This window comes from Orbicella faveolata, unplaced genomic scaffold (assembly GCF_042242905.1).
Source record: "Orbicella faveolata isolate gen_17 unplaced genomic scaffold, um_ofav_v1 contig_35, whole genome shotgun sequence".
Lineage (NCBI taxonomy): Eukaryota > Metazoa > Cnidaria > Anthozoa > Scleractinia > Merulinidae > Orbicella > Orbicella faveolata.
The window spans coordinates 2,345,952-2,362,345 of NW_028301564.1; the positions used below are offsets into that span (position 1 = coordinate 2,345,952).

The 16,394-nt window shown below is 37.2% G+C and overlaps 2 protein-coding genes across 2 annotated transcripts in view; one reads left to right on the forward strand and one right to left on the reverse strand.

The window, feature by feature from the left end:
- The window catches only part of LOC110048443 (uncharacterized), a 28,343-nt gene extending 24,950 nt beyond the window's left edge, over nt 1–3,393 (reverse strand). Inside the window, exon 1 of the mRNA XM_089274132.1 lies at nt 3,193–3,393. The gene's annotated coding sequence lies outside the window, so the exon portion shown is untranslated. The remainder of the gene's footprint in view (nt 1–3,192) is intronic.
- Nucleotides 3,394–3,830: 437 nt separating this feature from the next.
- On the forward strand, nt 3,831–15,822 carry LOC110048421 (uncharacterized). Its single transcript, XM_020754212.2, has 3 exons — nt 3,831–4,595; nt 8,197–8,363; nt 13,592–15,822. Exons 1-3 carry the CDS (start codon nt 4,038–4,040, stop codon nt 13,953–13,955), a joined length of 1,089 nt encoding a protein of 362 aa, XP_020609871.1. The 5' UTR covers nt 3,831–4,037; the 3' UTR covers nt 13,956–15,822.
- Nucleotides 15,823–16,394: the final 572 nt, after the last annotated feature.

The window sequence follows — 16,394 nt, forward strand, 5'->3', positions numbered from 1 at the left end:
AAGCTGGAGAATAGGTTTGTATTGCATTTAACATCACTATGACCCTGACTCGTCCCCAATTGTCTTTTTATAATCTCGTACAGCGCGTGCAGAACAGGGCCAGGTGGGAGTGCAGGGTGAGATGTGCAGGGAGAAAGCAAGATAGGGAGACATTGTCTTCTCCCTTTTCCCCTTCCCATCGCCTCTTGCTCACCTTCGTGCCACGCGTATGAAGATGACTGGGGACAAGTCACCCATTATAGACATGTTGGACATCATTAATATATGATTTTTCCTCTTTACTCATTCGTCATCTTTGACCAGTCACTATTGGAATTTGAACATTTTTTCTGTTTTCCACTATACACCAGTACCCTTTAGGCTCTACTGGTGCAATGTAACACAAAATCGGCCAGTCATGACATGTCAAACAAGATGGGATGACATATAAGCCTATTCTGTAAGGCCTGGTTCACACTAGCAACATAAAGACATACCAGGTAACAACATGAAATCACTGTTGGTTATGTGAACATCAACATAGACATAAGGAAAGAATCGGTTTTTTCCTTATGCTATATTGTAGTTACTCTGGTGTTGTTATTTAAAATGTCATTATGTCAGAATGTTCATACAGCAAAACATAGTGATATAACATTCTTCTGCTGCTGTTATGTTTATGTTGTTCTGTCGCTAATGTGAACTAAGGCTAACAGTCAACATCATTTCAGCATTAATGGCCAGGACCAAAACATGTTTGCAACTTGGAACCAACTAATGCTGAAAAAAGTGCACCATATGATAATTTAAAATGCTTACTTGCTATTTCACTGGGTTACAAGAGAGAGGCTGGATGGGAAAATAATTCACTTTCCATCCCGCTGCATGGTGTTTGCTACATTTATTCCATTGAGCTTCACTGCCAAAATTCTACAAAATCTGATTATCAGATATCACTACTATTTCTAGCTTTTAAATCTTTACCTCATTGAAAGCATGCAATGGAATTGCTTGTAAACAAAAATCTCAGTGTAAAAAAAAAAACTAGCAACTTGAAGAGTTCATAAAAAACAAACACACTTTTGAAAAACTGTTTCTGATGGCGATGTATAATAAAAACATGTTAATCAGACAATAATTATTGATAATTCAGTAATATTATTATTCAACAGACTGTGCACAGTGTTATTATGTTTCCATAAAAATGTGTTATATATTTTACTAAAAGCCTCATTAAGCCTGCACACAAGTCAGTGTAAGAAGGTTAATTAACTTAGCACACTCCCCTTATATGTCGCCAAAATGCCAGTGACTGTGAGCCGCCATAAACCCCAGGCAAGATACTGCTCTGGCGCATAACAAATGTAGACTAACCCTGGCTGTGAATACTGATTATTATCTGTGATGTTAAATATGAGCTTAACTTTGCCCTCACGAAACCGATTCCCCCAGCAACTTTGCAGTAGTTATTATTATTTTATGAACACATTTGGGTTTGTCCGAGATAAATTGGTGGCAGCACCTACAAGTACATTTAACAACTTATAAAGAGCCAAACTTTGCTGTCAGCATTCAGTTCGGACAGTCTGAAGAATTTAAAGAAAATCATGGAAACTTGTAAATCTGAATTAAAATTTCACTCTAATTCTATTTAGATCAGCTGATTTTGATTTGAACTCCATGGCCTAGAGTACTAAAAAACACAGCTGTCCTAATAAGATATAACAATGATTTTTCTCCTGGTATATTAATTGTAACTTAGTTTCTTTTTAAAAAAATATTTCTTTCAGAGGACAGAAACCAACGACTAGAAAAGTATTCTTTTTTATGAAACTGGCCAGTAAATATTCATTTCAAGTTTGATTCCGTAATTTTTCTACGTCTTTCAGAGCATAGCACTACAGTTGAATGCATGACCTGACTCAGTAGGAAGCGTGATCTATTAACTAGCACTTGTCATTCTCAAACTTCCGTTCTGATGCCAAAATGATGGTGTTACGCGAAATCTTCCTTGATGATGTCTGTAACAAAACAAGTCTAAAGAATACATGCAAATTATATATATTGTCCTCATGTTTAAAACTTAATATCCTATTTTTTACACGCTTCTGTTATTCAAGAGGAAAAAATTGTTCACGACAGCTTGCGGAGATTAAAATACAACGTGCAGCAATGTTGACTTGACGGGACAAGTAAGTTCGTATCCAAGACTGACCGTCTCTCATTCTTAGACAGGAAGGCTCTTTCCTGATAGCTTAAATCTACAAAAGACTCTCAATAATCCTTCTGCCAATATTCTACTGTTACAAATTGTCACGTAGGAGCCATTACATCTTGACGACCTCATATTTGCAAAAATAGTTGGCAACAAAAAGGGTTCGAAAACCACAGCTCTAACATTGCTATTGTTTGAGGGGTCAAGTACAGATCTCGAGAAATAAATTAAACCCACAAATTGTCTAATGGCAACTTTTTCACTCGAGTTATCTCTTGTCAATCGGCGTTTTCGCAAAGAGTTAAGCGTTCGGTGGACGTTCTTAACCAAACAATTTTACTCAATTTTAGCACATTTAGACGATAAATTCCCTTTAAATAAATTTGGAACTCATTAGCAATGAATTGCTTTTAAACAACTAGAACGGAGTGCAAAGTGTTACGCATCAATTCACGGCAAAACAGAGAACCAATTAAACGCGACCGATCTTTCGTGCGAAATTTCCCGTTCAGCGTGTGATAAATCATCACACTCAATATTTCACACATCAGTTTTCAATCGCGTTGACGGCGCGATGCAGATGAAAAGCACTGAATTTTTTGAATGATCGAGAAAAACATCTTTCCTCCTTCCCTCGAGGTATGCGACAGAGAAGAGGAACTGGCTGCACTAGCAATTACGGTGTAATTTCCTAAGCACGTGTGCCGCCAGAGTCGGTCGAAATATAGGCGAACAAATTTTATGCACAGTACAACTGGCGCCTTTCGAAGAATGGGTAATTGACCTGGGGGCACAAAGCGTGGCCTTGAAAGGGAAGCCGAAAGGACAAATACTAAAGCTTTGTCTACAACTGATCTAATATTTATGCGTAAGGCACATTTGCGTTCCGCAGTGAAGTACTTGAAACTTAGAAACTTCAATATATACGCCACACGAAGGAAAGAGAAATTTAGGCGCTCTGCCCAAAGCTGAAAGGATACAAATCGAGAAACTATTACCTCCAATTAGCACAGTATTTATGCCTGTCTGTCCCGATACTTTCGAATCAGCTTATCAATGAGAAGCATCTTTCATTTTCGTCATATTTTCGGTGTACCTGTAAGTCAACAAGAATTAGATAAAATCCTGTTTCGCTTTTGTTTGCGCTGCTATCGAATGTCCTCGGGCGCCATCTTTGCCAAACACCGTCAGTAGACCTATCACGGGACGTCGGCGGGATCACAAAGGAATACAAAAACAGTGGGGTGGAGTAATTTTCACGCAATATTTACTTCCCAAAACTGAGGAAGATAGATCCCTTTTCCAGCCAAATAAGATCATTTATGAAACTAAATCACGCTTTTTACTAAAGGGAAGGTTTTTCTTACGGAAATTTGTAGATTGCAGGCGATGATTGCTTAACAACATTGAACACTTCCACTACATCCCTACCCTCCCCATCCATCAGAATCACTTGCAATCAAGATTTCCGACCGAGGACAATGGCAAACCCCATGACACCTACTGACCGAAAAGAAGTTAGTTAAAGCTCTCAAGAAAAAAGTATTTCCCACTGGTTTTAAATCAAATTTATGGTTAAAAATTTGAAAACAATTTAGATCTTATATTGGTCGTCTTCTCACGCGTATCTACAAGATACATTGCTTCCATGTTTTTTTTTGTTTCTTTTTTTCTATAAAGTTGCCACCCGTCCCCACTCCGGTAATGTTTCAGTATGCCTCCCCACAGTACTCCCATGGAAAACGCTCGCCAACAACTCTTTTCGTCTCTGTCTTGGCTAGACAAGACGGCTATGCTTAGAAGTGAAGCCTTTTCTTCTTCATCACGTATGTGAAAGGAAACGATGGGCAACGCGCCTTGCTCGAAAAGAGAACAGCTCGATGTAAGCCCCGAAGTTCTTGTTTGTAGGTTGAAAAGAGCTGCATATAAAGGCTCAAAGAAGGATCTTCGTGAGCTCCTTAAACTGGGGGCACCTATCGATGGATGTCACAAGTATGGGAAGACTGCACTCCACGAAGCTGTGAGACACGGACAATTTAGATGCGTCGAAATTCTACTGAACTATCGAGCAAATGTAAATATAGCGACTTATGATGGCCTTACGCCATTACACGAAGCAGCTGAACAGGGCTTTGTAGATTGTTTGACAGCGCTTTTAAATCATGGCGCTGAAGTAAATGCCGCGACCAGAAGTCAGTGGACAGCCTTGCATTATGCAGCGAGAAATGGACACAGAGATTGTTTAGAAGTCCTTTTACAACATGGGGCTAATGTAAATGCAACCGCAAATGGTGGTTGGAGACCTTTGCACACGGCTGTTCGGCATGGACATACAATGTGTGTTGAACTTTTACTACTCTATAACGCTGAAGTGGACCCTCCTTTGGTACCTTCTTGGCGGGTAAGATGTCGCGCTTCGCACGTCTAGTGCGTTTCGCCGTTCATTGATTCGTCGTGATTTTATTGTAGTTGTTAGTTCTTGCAGAGTATCGAATCTGCATGCTGCCCCATGTTTATTAGCTCACTGATATTTTTTTTGTGTGTTCGAGAAGCGCAGTTGGGGGCAGCTGTGAAAGCTATAAATTTTAAAAGGAGGACATGTTTTTGGCGATATGAACCAGTTTCAAAGAATCGTAACATCATTATAATAGGGAAGATTCTAAACTACTGCTTTGATCTCAGAGCGAGTTTCGCTGAGTTTCCCGTTCTGGTAGTGACGATCGAACGAGCATATGTGAATCGCAACTTAACCGTGATTGAACAGTTCTGAGCTGGCCGTAATGCAGTAACCCTATAATTTTAATTGCAGTTACAGAAGTTCTGTTTACGTTTTAAAAAGGTCGTATTCTCCGCAGGAGACAGAAAATTTTCGTGGCATTCGGCCTCCTCAGCAGGCGAAAAACATGGATCGAACGATTCTTTCTCTTTTTGAATCGTTCATCTCTCCCCACAGGCTCAAATCGCTTATTCAAAACAACATTTGACGTGTGGTAATTAATTTTTTGACCGAGTGGTATTGCGTTTCTTTTTGGCGTCGTGTTGAAATCTTTTATGCCGTTTCTAAATGGGGAACACTCTGTTATTTTGGAGAGCTGTTGAATTTTCATTTATCCGTATTTCGAGTCTGGAAGTCGTAAAGACAAACCTCTGTCTCCACGAAGTCTGTGCATATTGGAGTTTCATTGTATTTTGTGACAACCTGTACTAAATATAATCCTTCATATCTTCATACCGCGAAAAAACTTAAGTAGGCTTTGGATTATTTTTCTCTCTACGCATTTCGGCGGAGAATTTTTACCGAGCTGCGTTCAGATATCTGGAATCGTAGACCTCTGGGGCCAATGTTTATTTTTATAGAAACCATTTTGTCTGACAGAAATCATCACACGGTGGCTGTTATTTATACTCCCAATTTATACCTTTTCCTTCAGTATTCACAATTTATGTCATTCTTTGATTAATGGCCAGGGGCCAATTGTGTTCCGTTGAATCTTAGACTTCTTTCATTGGCATCTGGTTTTAATTTACTCGACCAAAGTAGATTTGAAAATACATTTACGCTGTGTTTCGTGTGCACTGTTTGAAGATCCAGATTTTTCGCGGATTTTTCCGAAATGTAGAAACTGTTATCAAGTGTTGTGATTGCAAAGAATGTCTTAAGGTGGGGTTATGCTATATTACTTGCAGTTATTCACGTTTCTAGAGCATGTAATGGTCATGACAAGGGCACTGAAGGACCAAGATTTGTCATTTTCTCCCGACAATATTTCCTATTTCGGGCACTTGGGTATAAATGACAGATATTTTTGTTACTCTTGGGTTAGTAAGGGCCGGAATTTGACTGAAGTACAAGCCGAGGCGCAAGTTTTCCCATGCATCACAAAAGGATGGCAAGATTGTTATCTAATAGCAGATAAATTGTACTGCCATGGTATATGAGTTCCTTATCACAAAGAACGTTCAAATTATGCCAACAATTTCGCCCCCCAGACTGGTCGACCTAACTTTTAAACCTCTACCATATTACTTTTTCACTGTCTGTAAGCTCAAATTTAGTAACAACGTGTTATGTCATTCGAAGATTGAAAGGTAATCAAGACGTCCTAGCAAAAATTCAGTTTACTGTTTCAGCCCTGAGGACATTTACATTTGCTATAACCATTCATCAGGAGGGTTTTACAAGTAATATTTCAGGGTGCTTAACAGCTTTTACCAAGGTTTTATCTTGTGCTGAAGCAATATTGCTCTTGGGATAAGCCAAACTCAAATGAGATTGGTTTGTTTTATAAGCATCCTCTTTCTACTTTAACAAGAATTTTTCACGGTATTTAACTCTGACCATGTGCCACAAGTACGGATGAATTTGCATTTTTCAGTCAGTTCAGGGTCGTTTTTTTTTTTTTTTTTTCGCTAGAACCATCTGCCAGTCTGGCAGGTGAATTAAAAAAGAATTCATTTCTTTCTTAACAAAGTTCCTTGTATTTACATCCTCTCATCAAATCTCTTAGAAACTTGAGTCATTGCTGGAGGTGAAAGAGCCCCTAATGCTGACGATAGTTTCTTCTTGATTGAACTAACCTGCTTAAACTTCCCTGGGGTGAAATTAATTCTCTGACTCGTTTAACACAATGAGTTAATTGCCACAAACACCTTCTCATGCTAAGAAATTAACTTTGTTTAGAACTTGTCACTGCAGCCGTTGATCGCTATGGAGATGTTTTAAACATTTTTATCTTTTCAAGCTTGTTCACAGTAGTTCTGTTTTAATTTCACAGCTTTGACACTCAGATGTGATAACAATTCATAACATATGCAAATTCTTTCAAATACAATTGGGTCAATTGAGAATGAAAATAATTTGAGAATTTATAATAAAGATAATGTGGTAATAATTTTGTAAAAAAGTTGAAACTTTCAACATTTTGAATGATCTTTCAAGAATAACTGATTCAATCACCTGATTTGTTTTGCAAATAAACTTTATTGCCGACATTTTAGCAAGATCTTTGTGGTTTCCCTAGTGAAGTGTTAAGGTGATCTTGAAATAGGCAGCATTTAATTTGCAAAAGCATTGCTAATGAGTGGAAAACAGTAAGATATGTTTAGTCTGAACAGCTGTAGAGAGGAAAAAATGTTGTCAAGTGCTTGTCTGTTTCTTGCCAATTTCAGACTGTTTGGTTGTAACACAAACCAGCTGTTACCCTTAAGATATGCTTGCAACGGAGACAAGATATCTGTGTTTTGTACGTTTTAAATTATAAACTAGGCTGTCCAGCGTGAACGGGGCAACACCATATAGCCGTTTGGAACTTAACAGGGTACTTCTGGCTTTGTATCAAATCATATTGATTGGTTTAACAAATTCCTTAGCTTAGACTCTTTTGATAATCTTAAAAACACATCTAGTTTTGTTAGCTGCTGCCACCTTGTATCAAGTTTTTCTTGGAATCCATTTGAATGTTGTCTCTCCTTTTCAGAGCTGTTATCCACATCACTGAGGTTCTCAGTTAACTATTCTTTAAAATTTTTCAGCGTACAAAATGTACTTTGAGAATAAATTGCAATCATTCCTTTCAGATGAACTTTTAGCAGTTTGTTATGTTTAGAGAAAACATCCTTTAGGTCATTTCTGTATGTAAAGGGTCACTATATTGTTAAGCACAGCGGTTTAATCCTTTTTGTGGTTGCACATATGACAAAAGGTTAATTTAATTTGGGCATTTGTATATGGCCCTTTCACTATTAATTATTTCTAGTGTATTTTGCGAATTACTTTTAACAACTGAATGCGGAGTTACAACTTCCTGTTAGCTGTAGATTAGGATCATATAACAAAAGTTGCATCACAATGGATGGGGGAGGGGGGTGGGGGACCACAATAGACCAGCATTCTTGGGAGGTATAGCTGTTCCAGATACTGCAGTCTGTCAGTAGTGTTAATAAACTGATGAAAAAAAACTGGTGAAAAATTGAACCTGTTCTATTTATTGTAATTGTTTTAGATTCTTCAAGTCCCTCTTCATCATGCAGCAGAATACGGGCATTTAGCATGCTTAGAGGCACTGCTTCGGCAAGGTGCTGACGTCAATTCCAAGACAGCTGAAGGATGGACAGCTATGCACTCAGCAGCACTGTATGGACGCACTTCTTGTGTAGAAGCACTAATCAGGTAAGTTATTGAAAATTTGAAACAGTGTTCAGGGGTTTCAGTAATGTTTTCAGCAGGAGGGTAACTGGTTTTCCCGAGCAGGCCAAACGTTTTGAACTGAACTTCTTTATAAGAAAAACTTTCCTCTAGATGGTCAAACCAGGCAGGCAAAACCAACCTCTTAGCTGGTCAATTTTCCTGGTGCCTGGCCCTTAATGAAACCCGAGTGTTGCTCAAGCATTTCTACCAATCAAAAATCCATTCCTGGATCTGTTAAGCACTTAAAGCAAATTTATTGTAACTGATAGAGAGATGGAAAACAAGGAATAACCACAGACTACATATTATGCAGTGTTCATGTGCAAAATTTGCAGAACATTTTATAGCATAGTTTTATGACATTACTTGGCAAGCTTCCAAATCTTCTGTTTGAAATCATGTCCTCAGACACATTATTAATGGCTATCAGGAACCTGCTCTCATATCATCAAAGATTTTAGCATTTTCAAGAGGACTTCATTTTTCGAGTGGTTTTCAAAAGCTCAAGTTTGCTATAGGAAATCGCTGTGAAAATTGGATCAGCTTAAGCCATTGTCATCGTCATCATCATCATGCTGATAAAAACCTGATATATTTCCAACATTTTAATACCAGCCAAAATAATATTTATTTTAGTTCCCTTCACTTCCTTCTTGACTGAATAAGATCCGTGAGAAAAGTACAAATCTCTTTTAGAAGTTTGTCTGTTTAGTGTGTCTTGTGACATGTGAAAGATCATTGATTATTATTTGTGGGAGATCACAAATTTGTCTGCAGCTATCAGCATTATTTACCAAATTTCTTTGAGGTTAAATTTAGCATTTTCTGCAGTAGAATGATCTATTTGTTCTTTGGCTAGTGATGTAAATATTACTTTCGCTACCAGTAAGCAAAAGATTTATCAGCACTCCTGTTAGTACCAGTTATTCCTGTTAGTATCAGTTATTCCTGTTTTTGTGTATAGTCAAAGCAATCTTGGGAATGTTTCATCACTTGTGAAACATTGTTGTTTTGTGTGACTCGACTAGCTGTTTGTACATATTATTCTGATCCTTTATTGTTTGGAATTTCTTATCAGGCTCGTCAAAAGTAACTGGCAAAAATGACCATCTACATGTACTTTATGATCTCTGCCTGCTACTCTGCTCTCTATTTGTCTTTAGAAAAAGATAACAAGATCAGGCACAAGCTCAAACAATAATGCCCTCTACTTCAAAACTTAGTGATGACCTTGTCTTTTTGTCAAGACTTTTTTTCTCTAGTTCTATTTTTGCATGAATCATCAAGGTTCAAATGTATCACTTGTTTGAATGTCATGTCAGTGAGTAGTAGAGTTCTGATACCCTCTGTCCTTGAAAATAATGCAATTTCAAAACATGAATGACTTCACTATGTGTGTACTAAGTAAGTTAGTGCAACATTTCGGGCCATTTATAAGAAATTTGCCACATGATTTAGTATGTAAAGATCTTGGTGTATTCAGTGTCTATTTCTGTCTCATGTAATTTGCTTGAGTATCCACACCCTTGATTGCCTGAGTCTCAACGAGCCCTGTTAATTAAATTTCAACTATCCACAATACATCCACTTGTTTCAGTGGTCTTACCTATTGGGCATGTCATATCATGGCCACATCCTCATAAACCATCATACCTTCATGTGATCAATGTTTCCACATGTAAGACTGAAATTTTTGTTCAAATCATACACAAACTTTAACATCAATTTGACATTTCCAACTTTATCCATTTGTGATGCTTTGTCATTATTCTAAATCTCACTTATTGAGCAATTGAGTTCTCTGTTTGTTATGCTACAATCTGTAAAGTTACACATCTAGGGAACAATCAATTTTTCTTTTTTGGTGGGGGAAGAGTTCTCTAAACAAGATTCTTTTTCTTAACTACAGCTGTAGTAATTTGCGCTTTATTTCCTTAGTGACTAAAAACGGGTCATTTGAAACTGCCTTCTTCACATAAATGTAATCTTCTTATTTTGCATTTTCTCCTACTTCTTATGTTCTTGGCAGTTTGTCAAAATGGTATAATATTATGTGTCCCATGTTAGCTCTTTTAGGGAAAGCAATTGGTTTGCTGCTTTAGAAATTTCATGATTTTCAGTGAGGTTTTTATGTTTTTTCTCAAAAAACATTTAGTTCATTTTGAACTCAGATTTCCATTAAAACACTACGCCAACGTACTTTTTCACGTGTGGCACTTGTTTAAACACAGTGCAGGCTACTGTTGAAGCCTTTATCATTGTGCAATAACATTAATTTTGATTTTTTTGTGAATACTTTTTAATTCAACTCTAATGAAACATTTTACTCAAAGTTTAGATTTCCAAATTTGGTTCTAATGGAAAAAGTTTACTTTCACTTTTCACCTTTTAGAATGAAACATTATCAGTGAGAAATTTGGATTTAAAAAGGTGCTAGCCACTGTGAAAAGATATGCTGGTAAAGAAACATTTTACCTACAGTAGCTTGCATGATTCAATGTCTGTTTCAGTATTTAGCAAATTATATCCTTGAGTTCAGGCATGCAAGGTATGTAATCCTCTTTATATTAATATTGCTTTGGTATTCTTTAGCTTTTTTGCTCAGTCACAAAAGTACCAAACTCAAAACAGAAAGGCAAATGTATTTAGCAGAATATTCAGATAAACAGCACAAGAGAAAAGTACTTCTCAATAGCTCTATGAATGGACAGTCACTGGGCCATGATCCCCAGAGGTTTAAAAAAGTGATATGCAATCAATGTACTTGAGGTTTTCTTTTGGAAGTTGAGCAGTTAAGATTTTGTTATTTTACTCTGAGATTCTCATCATATTTACATTTATGTTCGTATAGCCATTATCTTTGCTTACGAATCATTTAGGAACTGTTTACTTTGCCCAGACAGTTTTGTAGCTTAAAATATCAACACGACATGGTTGCATGTCACGTAATAATCCTCAAGTCTCAAGTGGGTGAATTTTCCTTCAGAATAGGATTGTTTCTACAAAGCACTCGGCTTACAAATAAAATAGAAAGGCATCTTTGTAAACATTGCGCTCCTGGTGTTTTGTCGACACTTGAGATTTAATTGAAAAATTTCCCACCGGGCTTTAATGTTAAGCCATTATTAAACCAGACTGAAGGCTATATTTACATAAAGGAGGAAATCGTTTTTGTTTTAATCTGGGAGCAGTGTCAGCTTGGGGTGACAGGGTCTCAATGCATTTCTGGGACAAAGGCATGAAACATGGCACTTTAACAGCAACATGGTCTTCAGCTTGTGACAAAGTCAGCTGATATAAATCAGACAAAAAGAAAATGTGCCTCTTTCACACCTTTTTGAGCAGTGGCGACAGATCATTGCCTCACTTGATATTGCTTTGTGTTGTCAGTTATAATTCAAACGTGCAAGGGAAGAAATGTATTGATTTTAAAGAAAACATTTACACAGCACATATTAAGACTTCGGTTTTCTCCTTTAATGTCAGAGCTTCTAAAATTACTTCATAGCGACTCATCTCACACTGTTCAAACTTAGCAGATCTCGTGAAAGAACTCATTCCAAGCTGGGAAAAATGAGAATTGGGCAAAGAACTTGAACACAAAACAAGAATTGACATCTATAGTCAAGCAAACCATTCCCATCTTATAGACTGAACATACGTCATGTAAAATGAGATGATCTGAACATCACTCTTGTGAATTTTCTTGTCATTTGGTGATGAAAATTCCCTCAACATTTACTGTTATATGATAATAAAAAAGCAACTGAAAAAGACATGGGAGCCCTGTTAAATGAAGAGTAATTACTCTTTACTTGAAAAGCATTTCCATAAACATGTACAAGTAGCCCTTCTTTGCACTTAAGGCAAACTTCAATGTTCATTGTCACCATTTTCTTACAACCATTTTGTTTGTGTACCTATTTTCCCACTGGATTCTTTAATAAACGATAAAAATTTAATATTTTAAGAGGCATTAATTAGTTTATCCTAAGTTAAGTGGTTGCCAAGATCTAGGATCTCCCTCAGTGTGATTCATGATAAATTGTTATTTAAGTAATCTGCATATGAGCTAGACTACTGAGTGAAAGAAACTAAAATTAAAACTGGTGCTATTAGCCTTTGGGAGATCTCTGTGGGTTGTGTCTGTGTCTATGTATGTTATTTTTTCTCTTTTTTCATTTAGGACGTTCTTTTCAAAATGAGAAATTTAACTGATTTGTTTGTAAAGTCTTTTGGCTAAATGCAAATGGATATAAACATCTATTATGTCTCTCTGTTACTACGCACACTCTGATTGGCCTCTTTAGCAGGTCATATGCTGCCCTACAGCCTGCTGAAATTGGAAGCTGTTTTTGTCGCCAAACTGTCAGATGATTTATCATCAGGTCTTCTTAACTTTCATGATAATTGTTAGATACGTTTTCTTAATAGAAAAAGGTGTCTCTGAAGTCATTGCCACATGACCTTTTTTATTCTTGCATGTCTAAGATGAGCTTTTATAAAAAGCATTTTCTTACACCAGTGCATAATGTGATTTAGACAATTTATGTTGGTTTGAAAATTTACAAACCATGTGGATTGTTATTTTCCATTCTCCGGTATGTGTTATCATAATCTAATTATTAAAAGGAATATATGGTTAAAGTTTGTGTACAATCCAAGTGGCCCATCAAGTCGGCACTTGTCTCCAGTTTCAGTAGCATGAAGTGACTAGGAGTATTTCTACTGCTCCCTGGATGGGATACTAGTCCATCACAGGGTTACCCCCAGCGTTAAATTTGCCAGTATCCAGAAGAGAGGCACTTAAGGGTTAAGTGTCTTGCCTAAGAACACAACACAATGTCCATGGCCAAAAAGATGAAACTGTTCAAATTTCGAGCCCAAGAAAAATATATGTAACAACTACAGTGAGGCCATTACAACAGCAGTATAACTGTTGAGCAGTGCTAATAAAAAGAACTTCAAAATGTTTGGGGTTTTTTGCAACAATGTACAGACTTGACATGCCACCCCTTTGGCATCAGGCCTAAATGATAAGATCAGTCTGAAAACTTAAGTAGAACGCAATTCACAAGTCTGTGGAGTCAAGTGCAGAATTTTGCTTAACTAAAGTAAAATTAAAGTACAGTAAAATGTTGCTTAGAACCCATGAGCTTAGTATGGTGGAACACCTCTGCCATTTTATATTAACTACTACATTTTTGCAGATATGGGGCAGATGTGGATGCCAAAACTGTTTGTGTTACGCAAGGGACATCTTATAATGATACGCCACTACATTTGGCTGCAAGACACAGTCATACAATGTGTATCAAGAGACTTATTCAGGCTAATGCCAATTTATGGACTAAAAATTGCCTTGGACTTACAGCTGAAAGATTTGTGACTGATTCAAGACTTCGGGACTGGATGGAAAGCATCCGAAGTAGACCGAGATCACTACAATTACAGTGCTCTGCGGCAATCAGAAACTATCTTCAACCAGACAAAACAAAAAATGCTATGAAGCTGCCACTTCCGATGCATCTTCTGAGACAAGTTCTTTTTGAGCAAGATATCAAGATTGTATAGCATCAAATTATAATTATATTACTACTACTACTATGGACAAGAATGCCAACAACAGGCGAAGCCCTGGTTTCTCCGAACTGGACAAATGTAAATGGTGTAAAGCAGCAATAAGCTTGAAACAACTTGGTACAAGAGAGATTTTTTAAATGTGTTGTCTAAAACGGTGTTGCAACATGGTAAATATTAATAGCAGTAACTTGTTGCGCAGCCTTAATCTGTGAGTCTCCTGTCACTATCACTTATTTTCCGCAAACTATCCATTTGGTATTTTTCAGCAGCTCAATCAAGATCTTAATGCTTACTTCATGTAACAGGCCACAGGTCAATAGCCCATTCAGCTTCGCCTCATGGGCTATTGACCAGTAGCCCTCGCAGGCTACGGGTCTAATTGTTAATTAATGTGACCACTGTAACTGAGGCCACTGAGAAAATGAAAAGTAATTACTTCAATGCAGAGTAGGATAGAGAATTTAAACTTTTTTTTCCAGGTTGGGAAAAAAATTAGCAATTGGCTTGAACAAGTGAAGTTGTTGAACCATGTTACAAGATGGTATTGTTTTGAACACCTCAGTGGCCCTGTTTGAAGTTTGTGCAATTTAATGAGATCAACATCATCTTTTATTGCCATCAGCTGTTTGAATACAAGTTGTTCTGTGCTAAACAAAAACAGGCATGGTGTCCACCAACCATGTCTGCATGCTTTTGATATATCTTTTGCTGCATAGTTTTGTACGTTTGTTGCCGTAAGCACGTGTATCTCTCTGTTATGAAACTGATTGACTACTCAGTTCTGCTGGCTGTTTCTTGTTATCACAAGTTGCTGTTTGATTGCATTTTAATCCCATGGAAGACACGTAATATCTCGCTTTATAAGCGTCAGTTTACACAATTCTCTATTTTTAAGTTTTTCTATTTTTTATAGCTATTTAAATTTATGTTCCTACGACATCATTCACTTCGAATGACACAATGAAGTTGACTTGTTTAAAAGTCAATTGTATTTGTTTCATGTCACCCATGGTGTTGAACAGGTTACAGCCATCAGATGTACAAAAGAGATTGGCAGTTATGCATGTTTCAGGAAACCATTACACTTAATTAGACCCCTTAATTGGGAAGTCTGTTTGGTTAATGTTGGTATGTTAACAAACTTGAAGGTACAGGTACAGCTGTAATAATGGAGAATTCCCTGTATGAGATGCACCTGCAGGGAATCATGTTAGTTGTATTCATCATCTTGTACTGGATATTTGATTTGATGAATACAGCTACCATGATTCCCTGCGGGTGCATCTTATAGCAGGATTGGTTTCCAATCGTTTTCAAGACCAAACCCAGATTTGTTGGACATTCACCACTGTCATTAACTGTGTAAGCAGTTTTAGTTTGGTTTTGGTGTGAAATCTGATTGGTTGAGCCTATGTCTATCTAGCCAGAGAGGGAACAGAGTATTTTTCAACTTATTCTCTGAATTTACCATCTCTGATGGAGAATAACCTGTTTGTACCGAGTACGTTCTCACCTAGAAACTAGGACAGAGAAGATCACAAGTGAAATCCCTGTAATGCATTCATGCCAATAGTTATCCTTTATTTTTATCTCTTTGCACCCGGAGAGAACTCGATTTTTGACCAGGGCTGCAGGCTCAAACAAGTAAGGACTGGGGCAGAGATGTATTGTGTGCGTTGTCCCCATTTCTTCTCTCCCTTGTTTGCATGACTTAGCAAACAAGTTCTAATAATTATTGGCATTTATAACGTCTACATACATTTGATATACGTCACATATTAAATAAATATTTGTCTCCATTTGAAAGAGACAGGAGAAACATTGAATTGGTACAAATAAAGTAAGACATCTAAAGTCATCTGTGATTTATTTTTGACTGATTTCCATGGCAGTGCGTTCCACCAGTGCGTTGGTCAGCCCATTTTATTCCATTATTTTCTAAAATAATCGACACTCGAAGGGAAATTTTCTTTGGAAATTTTGCAGTCGGTTAATAGTTATATTAAGGTGGCTCCCAAGAGTATTTACGACAAAGTTAACAAAAAAAAGGGTATTTTATAGGAATTGTATGTAGTTACAACTGAGCTAAATTAAAAAAAAAAAATCACCGAAGGAAACGCGAGAAAATTTACTGTCAGATTTGCTTTTTGTGCTCATGTTGACGTCATAAAAATCGAAAAACACTGACGTTTTCCTTTGAGCGCGCGCAGATTACTTGAACTTTTGTCCTATGCGCACGTGCAATCCTCAAACTATAGGGAGCCACCTTAAACTCGCTAATAATTCATCAAGTTCATGACCGTGACAATGTTTGGATCGGATCCTGATTAGCATAGGTACTTAGTTTAAGTTTCGATTGAGAAGATAAATCAAACACTTCAGACAGTGTTTGACCGCTTTGCCAAAAACCTCGCAGTTGATCAAAAATAC